This window comes from Poecilia formosa, unplaced genomic scaffold (assembly GCF_000485575.1).
Source record: "Poecilia formosa unplaced genomic scaffold, Poecilia_formosa-5.1.2 Scaffold312, whole genome shotgun sequence".
In the NCBI taxonomy this organism is placed as follows: domain Eukaryota; kingdom Metazoa; phylum Chordata; class Actinopteri; order Cyprinodontiformes; family Poeciliidae; genus Poecilia; species Poecilia formosa.
In genome coordinates, this window is record NW_006800251.1 from 460,680 (window position 1) to 484,474 (window position 23,795).

A 23,795-nucleotide genomic window follows, 5' to 3' on the forward strand; every position below is an offset into this window, starting at 1 on the left:
TGTTACTGTGCGACTGAGTCTTGCAGCACTGCCCCCTTAACATGATGCTGTTGCTTACAGATAATGATAATAATGATACACACACTCTCTACATCTGAAAGCAGGAAGCTTTGCATAGGCAGCTTTTAGTACAACGATTATGACTGCAAAGAAAAGCAACAAATACACAGAGCAATATACAGTTTTTTGTCTTTAGACTGTGGACAAAACCACAGAGATTACTGTGAAAAAAAAGAAAGATGTCCATTTTTATTTTATTTCACAAAGAAAATTACAAAACCAGAATAGAGCATGTGAATATCAAGGGCTGAAAAATGCCACAATCCAAATAAATAATAAATATAATCAGCTAAATGTATACATACATGTATAAATATAAAAAGTTATTAAATGTGTAAATAATTTAAATCAATATTAATTACAAGTAGAAAGCGTATAGAATTTGTTTTTATTCACTTGCTTTAGGTTTTATGTTGCCATAGAGGATGATTTTGCTACAGACAATATGATTGGTCTGCAGCTGAGTGTCTGTCCAGGTTATCCAATCAGATGATTTATTACAGGGAACCTCTGAGCTGGACTCATGACAGCTGAGTAATACTCAGCTGTCATGAGTATTACTCAGCTGTAATACTCTGAGTATTACAGAGTATTACATTGGCATGCAATGCCAATGTTTTTGGCATTGCATGCCAAAAACATGCAATGACATGTTTTTGGCAGCATTACTTTTTTGTTTTTCACGGATTATTTGCATTACATTTTTACAACAGGATGATACTAAAAGCAGCAGTAATATTCTTTTAGATCATTACATTTTACATAATTTTCTACAAATACCAACATACTGCAGAAGAAAATGTATAATTGTTTTTTTTTTTTACAAAGTTTTTGTTTTTCTTTATTTTAAAACCTAAATAAGTAACTAAAAGGCGATTATTAAAAATTGACATATTTTTAGTTGTAGACATTTTTAGAGAATTATAATTTGTCTTTTTTCAAAAGGTCATTTTCAATGAGTTTATTTAGCAGAATTAAATAAAAAACGGCTGTCTGGGTTAATGTTGCAGACTTGTAATAGAGGACACACAAAAACATACTGAATTATTACATATAATTTTACCACAAATTGAAACCATTATTAATGCATTACATATTATTATTTAATGTAGTTATTACAATTTTATTTAAATGAATGAATACATTAATGTTTAAACATTATTTATTGGATTGTGGCACTGTTGGCTCTTGATATGTGCAGAGATATATGTAATATTGCATCATCACCAGTTACTGTAACAATTACTATTGCAAAACAAGCATAAAATATTCATTTACTCTGATGACTCAAATGATATAAGAAGCCATAACATCAACCACCCTGTTTGAAAACAGTGCATTACAGGCAGTGTCTCAATAGTTCATTTACAGATTATGTTTAAGGCTGTGTGCGTTTGTCTTCCAGCACAAAACTGCACTTAAAATGAGATGATGAGCATGAACGCTTTGGAAAAGCAACAGAAAGAAACTTACAGACAAACCTTGTGCAAGTAGGGCTGAAAAATATAACAAGCCGTAAGAGAACATTGATTTGTGCTTTGTTTTTGGTTTTGCAAGAACCTGTTAGACATTTTTGGTGAAACAGCTGCATGCTACAAACCAGATATTTGCTATTATAAGGCAAGAGGTGTGAGTTTATTGCCGGAACAGAGCGGATAATGGACGTGTTTAAGGAATTATTCCCTTTATTCCACTCATTTCTCTTTTTAGATGGTTTCTGAGGTTATACTTGTGAAGATTTTCATCAAAATAAGGTGCATGTCCCTGTGTTTTCTCAGTAATCCCTCGTGGTGCTGGTGGCAGATGTTACTGGTAAAATGAGCTCCTCTGTTTACAAAGTGTTTATTGCAGCAAACCGTCCAAAGCAAACACAGCAACCAGGAGCTGAAGTTCCGGTCTCTATGTTTAAAGGAAAACAATGGCCAGAAGATGAGATGGCAGAGGGATGAGCGCCACCTTGCTGGAGAGTAGATGATTGCATTGATGAGTGTCTGTCTATGGGTAGCACAGGAAGAGGAATAGGCCGTCGCTTCCTGTTTCGCTCTGTTGTCTATGTCTGACCTCTGGCCTGAACCCCCGTCAGATCCTTTCTGATGATTTCATTCACTGCAAAGCAAATAAAGACAGGAAAATGTTATCTTAGGTAATGGACTTCAAAACACGTCCCCTCGGACAACACCAAATGATTTCATTCTTGAAATATGCTGCCAGACAAGTAATCCAGTCTGACGGTTCAGTTCAGATGAAACAAAAGCTGCGTTTACGTGGAGGAACCTCTGGAGGCAACCAGCTGTTGCTCAGCCGATTACAAATGCATCAACACAAGAGTAAGGGGGTTGAAATGGAAAGTTTTATAGTGTCGCAGTTCTAAAAATAGGAGCACAACATGTGTGTGTGGGTGTGGGGGTGTGTTTGTGTGTGGGGGCGGGTTGATCTTGTATAGGGTACATGCCAAACAACTACATGTTTTTCTTGTTTAAGGGGGAATTTTATTTTTTATTTTTTTGTGATGTTTTCTTGTTGGTAAAATTAACCCACGTCTTCCACAGAAGAAAGAGAACAGGAAAGGGGAACAACCTGCAACACACCGCTCTTCCTTCCTCAGATAGTTTGCCTGCTCAGGTGGTTCTGGACTGAGCAACAAAGAATGCCAACAATGCGTCACATGTCGCCCCGCGCCGTCTGCGTCGATCTCTGACGTTTCAAAGCCGTCTGTGTTTTCAGATATGTGAGACTGGTGCCAATGCTCCCAGTTTACTTCGGAAAACTCATTAGGTCAGATGAGTAATACAAGTATTTCAAAACGGGCCAAAAAGGCTTTTTGGCAGGAACTGGAGCCTTTATAAACGCATATCCTGGTTTTGTAACCATAGAGATGAGCAACATTTGCACACCGGCAGTTGAATTGTTAAAATGCAATTCCCATACTGAAACATGATACCGTATATGTAATATTTGCAATAGGAAAAGATTACATATACATCTTCATCCTCATGTGTTCAAAGATATACTAATTTATAAATTCACAACTTTAAAGATTACCAATGATAAGACACATAATTGCCATCTCCTGTAGGTGTTTAACATATAAACATACAACATATTCAGTATAAATAGTTTGTGTAAGTTACCTATATTTTCCTGTACCCAGATTTTGGATTTATGTCATAACAATATATGTCCATGTCACTTAAGGAAACATGGAATATATTAATTTTACATATTACATGAAGGTTTAATATGTAAACATCCATAAATATGTTGTTTTTCTCTTAATTGGCTCTGGTTGATAGTTCAAAAAATGTAATCAGATTTTTTTTTCCTTCCATTTCAACAGCATGCAGCTTTTTGACTGGAATACAAATTCAATAAGGATTAAGGAAGTGATGCATAAAAAGGGATAAAGTGGTTTTTAAATCAATATTTGTTATTATTCTGGTACAAAATACAAACTAGCAAAAGTTCTGATCAAATAATCACTCCACTGAAATAGTTAAAATAACTGAAAACAATACATCTCAACAAAGATTCACTGCTGGTTTTACTTTGTTCCTTAAAGGACCAGATTATTTTGATCAACAAATGCCTCTCAAGATGCTCATAAGGACACGCTTGGGTTTGGTTTAATACAGCCCCCCAAAATAAATCAAATTAAAATCCAGTTTCACAAACTTTAACAACTGAAAAAAGTCTGTCTAACCAGTTACGACTGTCTGATGTAAATGTTTCTACAAAAGGAACAAACAGAAAACTGGAAGGCCAAGATTTTAATTTTATGCTCAAAAGCAAAGCCAGAAATGCCAACACTGACATTATTCTTACAACTTCCACTTCTTTTACAGGTTGTATAGTCAAAGCCTCATATGCAACAGAGAAACATAGATATTTCCCCATCTGATGTAAATTTTGGTTAAGTTAGAGATGAGTCATTTTGTTAAAATTCAAAGCGATAAGGATGCAACAGTGAGTCATTTCACTCACTGCTTTCATGGTTTTTTTTTTCAAGGCAGAGGAATTCAACTAGCTTGTGTATACACTCTATTTAAAGGCCTGATTTCCATATCGAAGAGGCAAAGAGTGAAACTATTAACACTCCTACAAATTAGGTATAATCTGTCACTGTGGCAGGAGAATGCTGTGAAGTTTGCACTTCATGAAACGAGTTTAATACGTCAACTCTGGGAAAGAAAATGCTGTTTCCAGTAGCTACACACCCCTACAGAGCCACTTATCCATATTTAAAAAATAAAATAAATCTAGGGTTAATTTCAGCTACAATCAACCCAACCATAACACAGATCATTGAAGAGTAAATGTCCGCCGTATAAAACTGTCAACAACTTTAAATTTCTAGTATTTTGTCCTTTATGCTACTAATGTTTCTCTTTCCCCATACTTTGTGCCAGTTGAACCATTCAACTTTTACAAAATTCAGCTCATTCAGTAGATGTGTCCTTTGCTATGTGGTATTTATAATTTACACTTTGAAAAATGTGTTTTGTTAAACCTCTTTCAAAATTAAAGTACATGATTTCAAATGGTCAAACTTTGTGGACTTTAAGGCTAACTACTTCATCCTAACGTTAGCTAGAAATTCCAATCAAACTCTAAACCACTCACAACATCTTAACTTTTTTAAAACCACCATTTAATTGTTCTGAAGGTTTTGAGTGTCTTTTCCTGATTTCTCCAGTTATTTTATCTTTTACACTATATTTTGTACGGAAACTATCCAAACTCAACACTGATCTCAAGAAAAAGGCAAACTGTTCTCACCGAAACAAAAACTTGGAGCACCAGACACAAAAACTTGAAGCACAACGCAAACAAAATCCACCGACAGCGCAAAGACACTCCCCCACGCGCAGAAGGGCTGCGGCACACTGCGACAAACACCAAGAGAAACACAGACAGAAAGCAATACAAACAAAGACACAAATCTTACCAGAACAACACTCACAACAAAAACAAAAAAAAAAAAAACAAAAAAACATATTTCTGTAAAAGTTACATACTGCAACTTCAAAGCACAAGTCTAAGTGGAGTCTGAAGTCTTTTAGACTTGGGATTGAAATACTTTGAACAGTCCACGATCAGGCTGACTGTTAGCTTGACTTTAATATTATATTTAATTTTCAAAACAAATGTTGCTCTAATTGCTTATAAGTATCCAATACAAGCCCAACTCCAAATATGAAGTAAAATATAACAACAAAAATCGTCTTTAAAAAAAAACTAATGAAGGCTCCATTCACCAGGCTAATATTAGTCTTGCTGTCCTTCAGCATCTCCTTGGTTTGCTGATCTTTTGCAGATGGGAAACTGAACACAGAGCTCACTTCATAACAGCAGCAGCATCTGAGAATCTCAGAGACTGCCGTGACAGCCAAACTGGGCGCTCTGCTGTCGTCACAACATCAGCATCCCTGTTTATTTTAGAGCAGGGTGGAATTCCCTGTGACACCCAATGCCTTAAAGGAACTTTCATCTCCGCAGCCGGGCCACAGGATTTTTTTCCTGAGTGTGAAGCGGACCTTCGAGAAGCAACAGGACCACTGCAGACAGGCAGCACACAGTGGGGCTTTACTGGCCCTAATGAACAGTTGGCACGGAGCGACTATTTGAGGGAAGCCAGGGGGAATGCTGCTCTGTTCAATAGGCGAGTGTCTGGCTCCTGGGTTATGAACCAAATAGCTGCGCTGTTTACAAACCAAGCCTGGGTAGAGAGGGACGCCCTGGACAGAAGCCGACTCAGTTGCTGTCTACTGCCTGGCACAAGCTGGAGTGTGTGTGTGTGTGTGTATGCGTGCATGCGCGCGTGTGTGTGTGCGTGCAGGTTTTCAAGCTACATGCTGTGCTATTAGTATGTGTGGCAGATTCATAGGTCAAGTATGACTCGATCAATCTGAGAAAGCTTTATGAGGCAGTGTGAACGTGGCCGAGCGCTGAAACTAAAGGAGAGGAAAGCAGAGATAAAAGACAATAAAACCACAAATCTGGTGTTGACATCTAAAGGGCAGAGTTTAGATCCAACACTGCTGCTGTGTGTTTATATTCCTTTAACCGTATGGTCTGTAAACAGATCTATTTAATCAAGATTGTAGCTTCACATGAATGCAAATGTGAAACACAGAAAACTTCTTTTACAAATTTACAGTTTTAATTTTCCTCAGATTTCCTTCAGAAACATCTAAAGCTAGAACAACATGTTACTCATTAATCGAGGTGATTGAATGTTTAGCACAGTATTCAGATCAGCTCTGATAAACTGTGCTTTTCTTTAGCTCTCAGCAGAAGCCACTTAATTTGATTCTTTATTTTTAAAAGATTTTCTATCAGAAATAAAACCTCATAAGGTGATCAACTGATATTCAACAACCTTTCTGTCTTGTTGAACACTTGTTGCAAACTGGCACCATATAAATAAACTAGACTGAATAATCTTAGCTATTAAAAGAGTTACAGTATATTTAATTTCTTAATAGAAGAATGAAAATATTCTGTATCGTCCCACAAGGCTAAGGTGTTGAAGAAGTGGGAGCATGCATATTCACACAAAAGGTAAAACATATATAAAAATAAAAGACTGTACAGTAAGGACACACTTACAAGATCAGAAAAATTATACTGTGCAGTTATTAAAAATACATACTCAGATTAGAAGTTTTGAGCAACTGAATAGGTTCATTTAGAGAAAGAAAAATGTGCATATATGTGCATATCATAGCAGACTATTTACAAGAAGAGGACCTTGCAAATAGCAGCAGAGTTATAAGACTCATGGTTATAAAGCTTTACAGCTACTGGGAGGAAGGATCTGTGATAGCGGCAACTTTGTGCATCTAGGACGCAACAGTCCAACACTGAAGGAGTTCTGTAAAAGTGGAAAATGTAATTAATTTTATTGTTTTAATTGCTATATTCTTACTTCTTTAATTTGAGGTTATAATTCTGCAGCAAGATCAAAACCAAATGGAACAAAACTGGATGAAATGCAACAATTTTGCCATTTTCCTCCACAGGATTAACAGCTAGCTCAGCTGCAATACCAATAGCAAAGTCTTTGAAGAAAATAACTTCTTGCAGCAAGAAGAAAAGCTATGAAAACTAATTCACAGGATGCCTGAAACCCTGTGTGCACCGGTTGGTGAGATTGTCACCAATCTAAGTCCGGCTGCGATATGTAGCTGAGAAAACCGCCCAAATGGGACGGAAGTGAGGTGAGACTAATGTCGGCCCGCCGGACTGTTGCTGTGTGCTTTATCTTTCTGCTCTGATCTCCACTTTCTGGAACGATTTCACCTGCTCCACTGCCTCCCGGCTTTATTCCACACCCACTAAACCTGTCACTCCCAGCCTTTGCAACCTGTCAATTATCACATTATTTTTCTTGGCAATGCCACACATCCTTGAATTAATAATGTGAAGGGAAGTCAGGCTTCTAAATGTTTTATTTTGGTGACCAACTGTAACAAATGCTGCTAACCATGTGGTCTGTTCTGAGAAGCAGCTGAAGGGATGGGAACCGGCGCGGGGGCTGCAGGTAAAACACCCTCTGAGTGGGAGACGTGGGGAGAAACTGGGGTTCAGAACGAAAAACCGAACTTTTTAACACTTAAGAATCACAATCAGGCTCATAGAAGATGTGACAGTTTTTCAACCACAGTACTGTGACGATACCAGGATGTGGCATCTCTGCTTTCTTCTTTTTTCCCCTTTCTAAAATGACTCAAGGCTGTGACACTTGTCTTGATGAGCAATGTTGACAATTTCACTTTGGTGAAAACGTCTTTGATGGTTCTAGGATCAAACCTTGACACCTTCTAGCCAAACAGAAGGGGATTTTCCTGATTATTGTTTTTAATATCGGGAAGTCCCTCTTATCTTTCTCATTAAAGCAGCACTGACAGCACAGGTTGATGATAATCAACCTGTTAGAGAGATAAGGCGCAGCCATCCAGCTGCTACAGTTGTTGCATGAGATATTATATGCTGTCATGCTACTGCGGGGAAGATAAATACTTTCAGTAAATAGATTTCTAATGGGCATGAAATTCACACAAAATGAAACCAAATTAGTCAGCAAGTCAAGATATAAGCCACAAAGTGAAACACTTGAACAAAATAACAGAAAAGAGAGTCAAGAAAACAGATTAAATGAGTCTGCATGTAGGAAGTAGATCTAAACCCTATTAGTAGAAATTGATACAAGATGGCAGTGGCTACTGACCTAAGCATAAACGTCTTAATATTTCATTTGGGCAATAATATGGAAATCCAGAGCAACAATAATCATAGTCATAATCAGGTGCTTCTCTCCAGGTTTTTAGTAGAGAAGTGCAAAGATTAATAAAAAGAGTTGGTCAAGAGCAAAACAAAGTACATCATTTTAGCTCTACATGCCAACTGCGCAAGACTCCACTCCTGAAGAAAAGACATGTTAAAGCTTTTTTAAGGCTAGCAGCAGAACCCATGATAAACCCATGAAATACTGCGTTTATAGGCTTGGTTAATCTTTTCTTCAGAAGAAAAATCCTTACAACCCCCCAAAACCAGCATACACGACAAGGGTCATGTCCAGGCCGGCGCGTCATGGCATGCGTCTGTGTTTTAGCACATTGTTCTGGCAGACTGGAAATGGAGAAATGTCCCGGGATTTGTTTTTTTTTTTTTCTTTTTACAAGACAATTATCCCAAATGGAGCCAAGGAAATTCTGGGCTGGGTTCAGAGCAAGAAAATATAGCAGCTGCAATGAACGGCCCAGACAATTGAATCTGATTATTTTGAATATGACTCAAAATCATTTTAAAAAATATATCAAACATGTTTCAGAAAGCTTGTTTAATAATTATTTCCCTGAGTCACTTAATTACACAGCTTGATCTTTGTATGAGCGTATTGCTGTAATCGGTACCAATGTGACGTTGATGTGTTTAATATTTATTTCCCCTGATGAGTATGGCTGCCGTTTTAAGAAGTAGTTTTCCAGAGTTCTCCAGGACAGGTGTAAATGTTTTTTGAATTTAGTCAAACAGAAGGAATTGAGGCTTTGGAAAATTAGATGGAAGGATCAAAGGGGAGACCCAGTTTTACTGTTTCTCCAACTCCTTGTTAATTCACAGGCTCACAGTTCTGTTGCTGTTTACTGTGGAGGGAAGCCCTGCAAGCCCCATCCAAAAAACACAAATTCCACTGTTTCTTTTTTTTTTTTAATACCGTTTCATTTTTTCCACTGAAACACACAAATACACACAGCTCCTTCCCTTTTCCTGCAAACCACCCTCCACCCTCCCTGCTATCTTACAGGGAACGGCCTGGATTTTGAGAGGGCAGCAGCTGCAAATAAGAATTTCTTGTGCCAGATTGGCAGAATCCTGTGGTCGGAAAAAAGCAAATTCTCTGGTGGGCTCCCCCACAGGACAGAGGGGCGTAAGGCCAAGGAGAAATCCGGGCCAACTATAACAAACAGGGAGGCTTTCCCCAGTTCTCCCAGGCAGCACGTTCCACTGTTTGACAATGGTTGCCATGGAAGTTGTTTTTCACTTCATAACAGTGTCAACATGTCCAGGCGGTCAGCAGAGTGACACTTTTTTTCTCCCAATGGCTAGAAAAAAAAGAAAAGCTCTTTTCCTGACCTGATGTGTGTTGGTGTCAGGTGAACCCGTGCAACCAGCAGAGTGATCAGAGGAGGATGGCAACCAAAAATGAAAAGTGTTATCTAAGTATATTTTAGCTCTTAGCATCCAGAAACATCAATATAAGCAGATGTTTGAATTATTTGTGGACAACAAAAAAACATAATTTTAAGGGGAACAAAAATGTTAGTTTCAAAAGGTAAACATCTAGAAAGTGTGACTGACTCAGCTTTCTCATTTAATAGATCATAGAAACAAAAAGTGTTTTGTATTATGTCAGTTGTATATATTTAGATACAAATGTTTTTGTTTTTTTACAAAACTGTAAAAATTTGTAAAGGATTGGGAGTTTTCAATTCTTGCCAAAAAATTTTACTTAGTCCAAGACCTTAATTTGATTTGATCCAAACCATTCCATAGCAGATCTGAATGGCTACTTCAGTTTTTTGCAGTCTTTAACTGGTTTTCTTCCTTGATTTCCTTTTGTATAATTCCATCATTCTTCCTCAACTAATTTGCCACTAGCATTTCCTCTCTTGCATCTTTCCAAAGCACCTCCTTCTGCTCATTTATGACAGAACCTACATGGCTTGTAGCAAACTGCAGAGAGGAGTTCTTTAAACTTCTTGTTTCTGAATACAACAATAACGCCACTTCTGTCAAGTTTTAGCTAAGATTTGTGCAGGTCCTCCTATGCAACCATGCAGAACATGCTTCAACAACCCTAAGCATCCTTTCCACGAGACTGTTTTGGAAAATTAGAGTGTCTTCAGTCAGATGCCCATTTACAATCAATGTAACACAGACTGCTACAGGAGATCCTTCCTGTCCCCAGCCATCAGCATCTACAACAACACTTTAACGGAAAATTAAGTTGCAACATGTAATTTCCCCATAAGACTAATAAAGTATCTTTGATGTTGAATTGAATGTCTAAAGCTTTAGATATGGTTTTATAATCCTACCCTGAACCATCTGCTGTGGTTTCTCATTTTGCCTGAGATTAATATGCGGTAGATGAAAAACGTAAATCCTATTAAGACACTTTCCATCTCAACTGACTGATAAAGTAGATGGGGTCCTGCTTTCCAGAGTTTGTCACTTTACTTTCAAAGATAATGAACCTTTAACACCAAAACAAGGAAAGGCTCCACCTTCTGCCTGCTGCTGGATGTGGGCAGACATTAATTCAGTCAGAGGGAAACAGGGTTGACAAGCGCAAGTATAAACATATGACTCAAACCCGCCATTATTTCCACTTTAGATGGATTGTTTTAACAGTTGTTTTTTTCTTGGCTTTGTTCAGAGGATACTATGGAGCACAGATTGGAGCGACAGATGGCGCAGATACTGTAAATATCCTTGAATTGTTCTTAAGAGAACTCATATCTCCGCTTCTCGTTCTTATCATCCATTTCTTTCACTGGCTTTGTCCGCCTGCATCATTTCACTTGAGCTACTCATTACAACCCTCACAGGGAGCAAAAGGCTGAACAATCAATCTAGAACAATATGTATCATAATCAAGATCAATAAAATGTTCAATAATTTCACTGAATTCTGATTCAGAGCTGCACAGCATTCTGGGGGATGTAGGCAGATTAAAGCCGCTCAACCTCTCACAACCAGCTAAGCTAGGTGGGTGGCATCAACTCACTCACTCACTCACTCTTTGGTTACCTAGCAACAACTTGTTGCGCAACTGGTGCAGCAGCAGTTTAAGGCTTTGCCACCACGTCTCATAACGTCTTAAAAATAAACAGCAACAGCATGGAAAACTGGATGAAACAGGAAAGGTCACTCCACCAGATTGGTAGCATTTTAAATATTTAAAACAAAAAACTAATCATTAATTAATGATATCAACAGACATGACACACTTTGTTTTTCCAGCAGCATCGTGCAGCCCTACAGGGAGCGTAAAGGCAATAACTTACACTCACCATCATCTAGGTAGGCCTGGTCCAAGTTCTCCTCCTTGACCGTCACCCTCCTCTGTGCGTCTTCGGTAACCTCCATCGGCTGTGTCCCGGGCGACACCCGGACCTTTTGGGGCTCCTTCTGCCCAAACGGCTGCTGCTGCTGCTGGATGACAGTGGGGCAGGGCTGCTGGTGGGTCACCGCTGCCTGGGCCTGGGGGTGTCCAGGTGAGTGGGATCCAGCCTGCGGAGGGTAGTCATCGCAGAAAAGGATCTGCTGGTTATCAGGCTGAGGAGGAGGGAGAGTCTCCGTGTCTCCAGCCCTGAGCAAGTGGTGGTTGGTAGGGGAGAACTGGATGATAGATGGGTGCTGGCCTGAACTGATGGGACCTACAGACTGAGATGGTGAGCCTGTGTGGACCAGCACCGACCGGTGGGGGTCAGGCATGACCCCGCCGGAGTGCCACGTGCCTGGGCTGCTACTGAGGCTCTTCCCACCTCGAGAGTAGACAATAGCCGGGCTTTGCTGCTGGAAACGCGCGTCTTGGTTTGGAAGGTTGGGGCTGAAACGCTGACAGGAAGCCATGCCAGACAGTAGGCCATTGTCTGGGTGAAGGATGCCACGAGGATTGTGGTAGTAGGACTGAGGCGATAAGCCTAAGATCTGAGGAATACCAAAGCCCATATTTTGTGCTTCATATTCATCTAGAGGTTCTGTCTTTATGGCAGGAGCTGAAAGATAAAGAAAAAACAAATGAGACAATGAAATGTCTTTAAAACAAGAAAAGAACCCAAAGCCCCAGATCCTTACATGTCAGTGGGGTGAAGGTGAAATGCTGAGGCTGACTGCGCTTCCGTTTGCCGTTAATAACGTAGAAGTTCACTTTGACAGGTTGGCATATGGATGTATCCCGGTAAGATGGCACTTCCACGAACAACATGCTCTGCAAAATTATTTTTAAATACGGTTAATGTCTTACAAACGGTAGACGAGTCTATTGGCCTCTTTCTTTAGCATAAATCCAGATGGTTCATAAATTGTGAACTATCCCTTTAAATGACAAACGTATAGCTGAGCTCTGACAGAAAATGTCCTATAGGTGGAAGAATTATTTATTTAACAGATGTATAATACGTACAGGTTGGCTCTTGTCTTTGTCCACTGTTGCTTCCATTTCCCAGAGTTGCTGGCCATCTGGGACAGAAGAGAAAGTAGAGAGAGAGTTTGTGAAGTTTGTTCTCTGAAAAGTAGTTCTACAGTGGTGTGAAAAAACATTTGCCTCTTTGATCACATTTAAATGTTCCAGATCAAGCTAATGTCACACATAAGTCACAGATAACCAAGTAAATAAAAAACAAAAATCAGTTTGACAAAGATATCAAAACTAACATGGCCACATTTGAAAAAAAGTGCCTCCCCTTCTTGTTATGTCATTAAATCACACATTTTTGGGGCCTTTTTCACAAGCCACACGCAGTCCTATTATCAGACTTGTAGAATCAAAAAATTACCTAACAGAACCATTCTGGCAACATGCCCTACGAGGGCATGATGAAAACACTTCATGCCACTTAACACTACATTTTTCAGTCTGGAAATGATTACAAAGTTCTTTCCATGACTTGGGGACTCCAATAAACAAAATACAACAGTGGTGTTCCTCCCCAGGGTTGGTTGGTTTGCCAAATTGACTAGATGAGGGTATGGTACATCCAGGAGGTCATAAAATAACCCAAACGACATCTAATCTCAGGTTAGATGTTTAACATTAAATGTGATGCGACAATAACATCCTTGTGGGAGGTCTGAAGTAAAAACCACGGCTGACTAAAACAAAACACATTTCCTAAAAATAATCTAGATGATCTAAGTGACAGTGTGTGGAGTGTTGAGACTAAAGTAGAATTTATGTCTTCCATAAAACTATCAGAACGTCATTCCAGGAATCAAAAATGGTGGCGATAGTTTGGGAAGGAAGAGCCCAGCCATCACTTTGTGACCTAAAGCTCAATCTTATACAGCTGGACAAGGTTCTAAAGCACACCAGCAAATCCACCTCCAAACAACTCAAAAAGACAAACTTAAGGTTTTCAGCATCAAAAAAAATCATTGACGTTGGAAACCCACTGATGTGGTCAAATTAAAACTATTCTGCAGAGAAAAATTGGCCAAAATTGCTCCACACTGAGACTAATTGCCAGTGTTTTGCAAGGATTTGATGGTAGTTGCTGCTTGCAGGGGTGGGACAACCAGTTTTTACGTTTATGGGACAATTACTTTTTCCACAGAGGACCAGTTGGTTTGGAAAGCTTTTTCTTTTCCCTTAATAAATAAAATCCTCCATTAAAAACTGCATATTGTTTTGGTTATACGTTAGCTTCAAGATCCAGCTTGTGCTTGTAGATAAAATATAGACGAAACCACTTCCTGTCCCACCAACCAGCACACTTAGAAGGAGTATTTGTAGGTCATCTGAAACACACTCATTCAGCAATATGACTAAAGAAGATGTGTTTGTTTGCTGCCAATGTTAGCTAGCAGAAAAGAAAAACTGCAGGCTTCAATGTAGTAACAGTTGATTTTACACAGGAGATTTAATCTATAAAACAAGTGGTGCATTTGAGTGCAAGCACACAGAAGTGTTGCAGGTTTAGGTGGGAAACCCTCAAGCTACAGATTGAAAACACATGGATTAAATGAGTCAGCAAGAGAGGGGGATTCCACACACACTGCCAACTTTTTTTTTTCTTGGTCTTATTGTTTTTTTATGAGAAACTTTCTCCGTTTCTTCTGCAAAATGTGATGACGCTACTGCTCTGTTGGCGTGGGGAATTGTTTGCGTTCTGTTGCAGTTCTTCTCTAAGGGAGACCCCGATCCTTCCCTCCTCCGCTAACAATTACCTCTGATGGGAGGAGGGCTGATGGACCTGGAGAAAGAGACTGAGTTGCTTTGGTTTGGCTCGGGATGTAGTCATTTCCCAAATAAAGCTCTCTCTGTCCAAAGACAAGAGTCAGGGGAGCTCCAGCCAGATGCAGCTGTCACTCATTCAGAAGGATTTCACAGCTGGACTTATTCAGAACTTTGTGTCATAGAGAAAATCTCCAAAACAAAGGTAATCCCTCTCTGCAAGCTTTCTCTTCTGATTTCCTCTCACAGTGTCTGTTGAGTCTTGCAAAACAGCAGAAGGGATTCCCAGACAAGATAAAAAATAAAAAAAACCCAGTAACTAGGACATAAAGTTTACTGAAAAGTTTCTGGATGTAAAAAAAAATAAAATAAAAGAAGCATGTCACATCAATCTGATAACTAACTAAAATAATCAAAATTCAATCAGACTTATCATGAGCATATAGATGTCATATTAATTTGAGGTTCACTTTTTCCAGGTATGAATGAATATATGATCTGCAAATAACTGCAAGAATGTTTTACAACAAGAAACTGCACGACTGATTAATTATATAAAACACACCTGGCCCAAATTATGCATACACCCACCTGACATGTTGGTTCACTTTCCATTAAGAAGTTGCAACTAAACTGCATGCCTTTTGTAGCCATGCTTTAACAAGCTACTGGTATCACTTTGGCTGGATATCAGAATCCTCTCAAACCATTTCGGTTTGATGCAAAAACTAAAACTACATTATCCATAGTCAACATCAATGGTGTTAAGGTTGGGAATTTAGTGAAGTCATTCCAGATTTTTAATATTTGCCTGCACTATGCTTTTTTGAAATCAGGCTTTGTTCATCTTAACCAAACTGCCATAGTTTGTACCAACCAGTCAGCTTATAGATAAATCAATTCTGTGCTCTGCACTAACTTTTTACATTTCAGGTCAACTACTTGAAAATACGTGAAAACGCAGATTTTTCTAAGCAGATGAAAGATGAGGAACTGTGTGTAAGTGTCAGATAGTGATGAATTGTATCAACAATGTACAAGTATTTTACCAAAGGGCTAACAGAAATCTCATCAGAGGCTAAAAAAGAAAATGAATGAATGTGTACATGTCATTCATCCAACTGATTTCCAGTGGAGTAGCTTCTGATTGGAAAGCGTTTCTTGTAATTCTTTCTGGGTGAAATGTTTTCTTTGGAAGCTAAGTTTGTTGACCTAAAGGTTAAAATCAATACAGTTTGTGACCAGGATGTGTGGGACCTGCAGCAATGTCAGCTGTCCTTTTTCTGATCAAACTAGCATTAAATGTCTGGATAAATCCTGACCTTAACTCGACTGAAAATTTGTCAATTTTACTTAAAATATGGAATCACACTTCAATAACCTATCAGTTCTGCTTATTCTTAGCTTTTGAGCCAGGACTTTTTCAAAAGCTTGATTATGGGTACAAAGTTTGCAGTCAAGGTGCAACTTGCTTGTGTAGGGTTTAGCTTTGAGAGAGTCTGGAATAAACTCAAGATTAATTTAAACTTGTTCATCAAATTCTTATATTTACAACTAAAACCATAGAAAATTATGTCCTTTTAAACAAGAACATGTCAAATATATTGTAAAAATACCAATATTAATTTGACAATCAAAGCAATGATCAACATATGTAAACTCCTGTTCAGACCTGCAAATTGTTCTATTGTCACCTAGAGCTAAACAGACTGTGCTAAATAGAGACACAGCCCAGAGCAATGCAAGCAGAAACAAGGAAACCTAATTCTAAACAAAGTTCAAACCATATGCTGGTGCTTGTTAGAGTAAAGGGAACAATGACATTACGACTGATCTTCACTGCTCATAAAAACCAACTGAAATCCTTTTTATCAGAAATGTAGGTGGCGGGTTTTACATGACACAGAATCATGAACCGTGCAACAAAAGGCCCCTTTGAGTGATAAGACATCATGGAAGTCATTGAAGGGCAATAGGAAGCGAGGCTGCACCATCATCCTCTTGATCATGCAAATAGCTGATGCTATCCTTTACATAACGACGGGTATGAAAAGAAATCCAACAGCGAGGAACTTATTGCACAAACACAATGACTCGTTAATTATGCTTGTGTCACCAATGTGACACAACATTGTGCAACTAGCACAGAGAAGGGCCGTGAAGATTTTACAGACTCCGGCATGGAGCTGGTTTTTCTCGGACACTCACCGTGGGTCTTCTCCAGAAAGATGACCTTTGAGTCGGAGCTGAAGTTCTGCCCAGTCAGGATCATCTGCTGGCCGCCCAGGACAGAGCAGCTGTCCATGTCCTGTTTCTCCACCATGGGAAGCTCGTGTGCAGAACGCTGAGCTGCAGGGACACACAGAGGGGTGGTGTGGAACTTTTACTGCCTTTCCACTACAGTCACTTTCTCCAGTGGGAGGATTTCCTTTGCTTCCCTGATTTATACGATTGAATATTAGATATCATTCATGTCTGTAGACAGATCAAACATGAGAGCACATCTGAACAAAGCATTTTTATTTTATTAATTTTGACCACACTAATATGCAGTGCATTAAAAACTAATCTAAGCATAAACTATTGATTAAAATACTCTTTAGATAGTGATCTGAATGACAGTTTTTTAACATGTTCAATGCTGGTTTCTATCTACAGATTTACCCAGAAGTGGTGGTGGTTTACAATAAAGAGATTATGCTGAGTCATTCAATAATCAAAGCCATCGGTCTTACTGTTAGTAGCAATTTAAATGAGTCAAATCACAACTTGTGCTACTTATCAAGAGGAGTCTCTGCAGTTTAGATGTTAAACTGTTTTATAGGAAGGGGCTAAAGAAAGTCTGATAAGTCTTTTTAAAAAGTCTAAACATGCTGCACAAAAAACTTGTCTATATTCTTTAACCTAGTCATGGTTACCCACTGAGGAAAAATAAATCCTTTTAACAAAAAGAACAGTTAATGTCACAAATAGTTTGTACAACTCAAATGAAAAAGGTACAAATCTTAAAAAATGAAAAAGCCCCACATAAGCTAATAATCTGCAGAAGTATTTTGTTTGCAAGTCTGATAAATGTAAACTAGATAGAGCTAGCTTAATTAGGGTTAGTTTAGGTACAGCTAGATGAGCTATAGCTATTTATTTAACAAGCTCTAGCTTCTAATTTAGAAACTTTATGTTCTTTATATTTAACCTCTGACACAGAATTGTTCAGTGAGAAAAAAACAAATCCTCTTAAAACTATTTCTACAGTTAATGTAAAAATATTCTGTTCAGCTTAAATGACAAAGTTGAAAACACCCCTTCCCCAAGCTAATTCTATGAACTAGTACATTTTCTTTGTCATTATCACTTCAGAGTATTTTATTAATCTCATATAAATAGATTCAGTGGATTTTCCTTATATTATTTAGCAAAAAAAATCTAAATCTGCAGAGAAGCTACGAGCGATCTCAATGAACAAAGGTACAAAGAAGAAGGTGGTCTGAAGTTGACAAAAAGTTAATATGCAGCAAAAATAACACTGAACCTCACTAAATAAACCCCACAGCCGTTGTAATACATGGTGGTGGCAGCACTGTTTTTTCTTAAATTCAAAATGCTTGTGAGGTGAAGCAGGGTTTCATCTTCCAGCACTACACTGAGTCCAGCCATACATTTAAATCAAAAATAGAATAGCTTCAACAGAAGAAAAAACTACAAGTTTTTTTCTCTTACATCATTACACAATTTTTAAATCCAAAGTATCCGAAAAGTCCATTCAGACTTTATTACATGGTTACATAGCTATGCGTGATTCTCTTTAAAGGAAGTTGTATTTAGTGACAACCATGTGATCTTTGAATAAATTAGTTCCCCTTACAATGTTACAAAAAACAAAGAAGATGACATGGGCGGGCTTGCTCTGACTCAGTGTGTTTATCTGCCGGCACAACAGATGCCAGGAGACTCATGCAGCTCCATCACTCCTCATCTGTTTTGCAGCAAACACAGCATTGCAACAATTGTTCCACGAAATGAGACGCAAGCAGTGCAAAGAGATTTTTGAGTCATGACTTTTGTCAGTAACAGAAGCACATCGCAGGCAGTTCATCATACCTGACAAGTTGTTGATCAAAGGTGGATAAGGGACCTTTTGTTTGAGTTGAGATTACATCCAGCACCTTAATAACTCTGTGCACACATGCATTAATGTACCCAAACACAGACTTCAGAACTGAGTAAATACAAACAGGTACCTGCAGCCACCACCAGCTGGATGGAAGCCCTGACTGCATAAAGAGACGTTTTACTCTCAGGATCCTGGGCTATCAGCCCCAATCCAACTTCATCTGAATGTAGGTAATGAGGTTTACTTTAAGTTTTAGCTACACCTCACTGGGCAGGTTTTAAGAACCAGCAGAAAACCCATGAAAAACATAAATAATACATTTTCTGATAACTTACAACACTCGATGGGATGAGAAGCCACTTGCAGACAGACATCCTGACCTCCAGGCTGAAATATGTGCACGCGAAACACAAGTCGGACCCGGGTGTTTTTCCGGCCGACATCCGTCTCGCCTTTCCTCAGCTCGATGTCGGCGTTCCTGAGCTTCAGGATGCCAGCGCAGTCGATTCTGTGGGAGGAAAAATGAAACGACGGCATTGTGAGCAAACCTGAGGGAGGCATTTTTATACCGATATTGTTGGGTTCATCTCACATGGCTTTCATGTTGTTCTTTGGCTCCAGCGGGATCTCCAGGACTTTGGTGCCGTTGATGATCCTCTCGTAGCTGTTGGTGGTGACCGTCTTGCCGGTGATCCGGTGAACTTGATAAAAGGCGTGAGGCTTCAGGATGCGCTCATCTGCGGTACCAATAAAAATCTGGAGGCCAACTGGGTCTTTGCCTCTGTAGCCGTGCAACTACAGACACAGAACACAAACAGTCAACACTAAACCATTGCCACTTCTTCTGTTAGCTGATGAAACTTAACAGTAAAAGGAAACATCTGAGCCTGATTGTTCTTTTCCCTCTTATGATTAGATAGCAAGCCTTTATCAATAAAGAGAAGCAGATCTGTTGCCATGTTTGATATTAGTGACTTCTTGATGACCAATCTCACACCAAACTGCAGCTGTCAGATGGCCTCACAATTTACTGGATAATTCTCTATACATGGTATTTTATGATTTGCTTAATAGTTGTGAGATTTTGAAGTCCTGCTAGTGCAAAACAAGCTCAAACAACCATCCATCGACCACCAAGCCTGACATTTGTTATGAGGCGACGCCTTACAACCTTTTGAAACTGATCTGAGGTTATTGCATTGTGTTAGACTGCTATAATTCACACTTTTACAAAGGTTTTATGTCTAATTAGGGATTTGTTAGTCAATGCATTTAATCTGTACCTGATCACTACCTGTTCTTTTACCTAAATTATTCATGTTGCGATGCTTAAGAATAGCAAGAAATTACACTTGCATGTGTACTTTGACTCCAACCTTACATTCAAGTCATTTACACTGGATGGAAGATGTAACAAGATCATAATCATTGTCATAACCATGCCTAACTTGCAGACTTGGTAAAGTAGATAACACAGTACTGACACAAAGATGCTACTTTTAACCTGAGTATTTTCTGAGGAAACCTGCAAAAACCACAAGGTGTCAACTTGCATCAGGATGCAGTTTTTGTGCAAACTGTATAGAGCATGACCCTTGCTGCAGAATGAACGTGTGAACTAGATTCTAAATGTTGAAGCAAAGCTGCCTTACAAGAAAAATTTCATCAAACCAAAAAGAAAAGTTTTATTTCAAGTTCTCTTAATTTTAGAAACAATCTCTCCAAACTACCATTTGCTCTGGAGGTTGTAACCATGAAACTTCAAAGAGGGGCTCAGTGTCTGCAGAAACTATGGCAACGTGAAAGCGCACATTCCCCTCATCTCCAGGTGGACACACAACACGCCGTGCAGGAGTGAACTGCAAACACCAAGGAGGGCGTGAGGAGTCAGCCGGTTGGCATGGCAACGGCAGGAGCAGTGAGTCACAGCAGCGAGCGAGTGGAGGAAAAGTAAAGTGGACTGCTCAGAGAAAAAGGCAGCAGAGGGAGTGGGACAGAGGTAAAGGAAAGTTTAGGCAAAGTGTACGGCCACGGATAGCCAGGTCCGGCTGTCCTGGCAAACCTGGCAGCTCTGACCTCAGGCGAGTTCTTCAGGGACTGGGCAGAAAATGGAAAAGGAGCAAAACAGTGTAGAAAAGTTGCCACAGTAACGCAAAAAAGAAGGAAGCTGAAACTATTTACGGCCACTACGGCCGGCTGAAACTGTGCCACAACCAATTTGTGTTTTCCTTCAGCATTAGGACCGTGACCGACATTAAGAAAACTTTTTCTTTCCTCTTGAACTGCAATTACCCTAACGACAGGAACTGTTTCTGTATTTTTTTCTTCTTTTTTTTTTATTTTCTCATGCCTTGACAGCTTTCCAGTACCTCAACTTTGCTTCCTAATACAAGAGCTGCACAGTAAACGAAACAGTGTGGAAGAGGAACTCAGAACTACATCAACACAGATCCGTGTGTGTGGTTAAAACCATGAGACGAGGATGCAACACAGACGGCTATTTTAGGCTGGAAAGTAGAAAAAAAGAGAGAAATCAGGTCAGCGAGAAACAGTCTTGGTTCAGTCTTCAGGGTTGTCCTGAGTTGGTTACTATGTGTCTTACTGTGTATCTGAGGTTGGACCGTCCATTTATGATTTGTTTAAGGAAGTGAGAAATGGCATCTTGTGTTTTCATACAGCTGGGCGACACTGATGCATAACGAGTCGTCACAGTAACGCTGCCTGAGTCGCACATTGGTCATACATTTCAATAAACACACACACACACACACACACACACCTACACACACACAACATCATGAAGTAGGAAGTAACGACACACTGAATTAAAGAGTTGTGCAACTTGAAAACTTGAAAAAAGATTAAACTCCTTTAAATTTGTTCAAAATTTGGCAGGTTAGAAACAGAAGCTTTAGTTAATTCTTTTAGATTTTCAACCAAGGAGTAGCACATAGCCGCAAAGTGGAGGGAAACATTAAAATGTTTTTGCATTTATACTCTGCCCTCCTGATCTGACACTTGGTAGAACCCTCTAGCTGTGGTTAAAGCAGCACATCTTTCAGAGTTTATGTCTCTACCAGCTTTGAACATTTACAGACTGAAACTTTTGCCTGTTCTTCATTTAAAATAGCTCAAGCTTAGTCAGACTGAATAAAAAACAACCGTAAACAATAAGATTTCTTGTCTGGTCTTTGACTAGGCCAGTTTAACACATAAATAAGCTTTGGTTTAGGTAATTGCATTTCAGCTCTGGCTGTAGGTTTTAGGATAATTATCCTGCTGGAAGGTGAACCTCCTTTGAAGTCTTCATGCTGCATACAGGCATCATCACAGCATAATAGTGCCACCATGTTTAATGTCGGGGCTCATGTGCTCAAGGTGACGTGCACTGGTAATTTTCCTGCACAGGTCATTAAGTTTAATTTTGCTCACATCGGAACAGAACACCTTCTTCCACATGTTTGCTGTATCCCCTACTAATGGTAAACTGCAGGGAACAGAAACTTTTATGGCTTTCTTTCAACAATTCAACAATCTTGCCACTCTTGCATGGTGGCCAACCTTGTGGAGTGCATGACTAATGAAGGTAAAGTCAACAAACTCTTCCCCCTGGGATGGAGCTCTGCAGCTCTTCCAGAGAGACCGTGAGTCTCTTGGCTTCTTCTCTGATAAATGCTCTCCTTGTCCAGGCTGCCAGTTTAGGTTGCCATGGTTGTGTACAAATTCAGGGGCTGCATCCTTCGACGGTCGTATTTGAGACTCGGTACGCCACGGCGAGGATGGCTTTCCAAATTCGAAGGGTCCTCCACAAACACACAGACCTGGAAGTCGGATCTGGTGTGTCCTTTGCTGCCCACCCTATCCCAAGTGTTATTTAATATTATTATTTTTTAAACAATCAATTAATTAATTTAATTAAAGGTTGCAGGGGTATTATGTAAAATTATCCGTGCTTTAAGAATAAAAAGGGAGTGTTGCTTTGATTCTTTGATGCATGTTTAAGAAATCTTCGAGTCTCCCATGGCAACCATTTTGGGGAGGAGTTTCCACGCTTGCTCTCACAAAGCTCCGCCCACTTCCACAAAGCCCATCCTCTGAGCTGCAGTCCTCAAACCAAACTTCTGTCCCACAGATCACAGAGCTCCTCCAGACTAGCAGCAGCAGCAAGTTGCAAACACCTGGTGGAACTGCAAATCTGCTGAGCTTATCATACAAACTTCTTCTCAACAAAACGGAAAAAGTCAAAGAGCGTCTATAAAAGACGAAGCTTCTTAAAGAGACAGAAGCCAATTTCAAGGTGTTACCTTACAAAGTCAAATTTGCTTTAAATTTTTTTGGATGCAAACAGCATTTTTATAAGAACTGGAGGTAACTTGATGGTAGTTGATTGTGCTACAGAATGGGACTATGTGCCTGGAAAATACATAATATCGCCTCTATAATTAAAAAGATTAAATCAGCCATAAAAACACTCAGCAAGATTTCAAGATCCATTTTTACCACCTTGTATTTAACAACGCCGTTGTTGCTAGGCAAAAGGACATACATTGGGGTAGAGGCAGGAATAAATCTGAAGGCTAGACAGTCAAATTTCAAACTCCTGGTTAACGAAAGGCCTTGAATTTGGACACACCCAATGTCTTGGTATGTTTGCATTGGTTTTCACTTTCAGACGGAAGAATTAATAGCGATATACAAGATATTCAAAGCTTGGGATACTTCTTTAAAACCTGACCCCGGTGTAAACTTTCTCCCTGACTTGTCTGCTTGGTCTCCATGATAAGGCTTTGCTCAAAGAACTGTTTGATTTTTAAATTACAGGTTGAATGTGAAATAAATATCTAAAAAATAATTGTCCTTTTACTTCAAATAAGAGCTCTACATAAAGCAAAATAAAAATAAAAAAATAAAAAAAACTTTCACTATGAACATTTTCTGCTTAATGGAGTTGTATTGGTGTACTCAAGCTTTGGGACATACCTGCACCACTGGATGTCCTCCTGTGGGGGCTTTAACTGCGCCTCTGCTTCCCTCCGTCTCATAGTGAGCCCTGTGGTGCGGCTTGGGCTGCACCTCAATGTGGAGCTCATACTGGTCTGTGCGACTGGGAAGGGGCCACTCCAGTGGTGGTGCTGTAGCCAATGGGAGGCTGCAAATGGA

General features: G+C 39.4%; 1 protein-coding gene across 3 annotated transcripts in view; it reads right to left on the minus strand.

Moving 5' to 3' along the window:
* Positions 1–242: 242 nt before the first annotated feature.
* nfatc2a (nuclear factor of activated T cells 2a) overlaps positions 243–23,795 on the minus strand; it is a 28,693-nt gene continuing 5,140 nt past the window's right edge. For 2 of the 3 annotated variants that reach the window (XM_007572985.2, XM_007572982.2), the window contains exons 3-11: positions 23,616–23,784; positions 19,228–19,430; positions 18,971–19,143; positions 16,733–16,873; positions 12,755–12,810; positions 12,427–12,559; positions 11,634–12,347; positions 701–2,166; positions 243–605 (exon numbers count right to left, since the gene is read on the minus strand). In XM_007572985.2, the coding sequence (XP_007573047.1) occupies positions 2,111–2,166; positions 11,634–12,347; positions 12,427–12,559; positions 12,755–12,810; positions 16,733–16,873; positions 18,971–19,143; positions 19,228–19,430; positions 23,616–23,784 (1,645 nt within the window). In that variant the 3' untranslated portion in view covers positions 243–605; positions 701–2,110. The remainder of the gene's footprint in view (positions 606–700; positions 2,167–11,633; positions 12,348–12,426; positions 12,560–12,754; positions 12,811–16,732; positions 16,874–18,970; positions 19,144–19,227; positions 19,431–23,615; positions 23,785–23,795) is intronic. The other variant, XM_007572984.2, reaches the window with a different exon arrangement.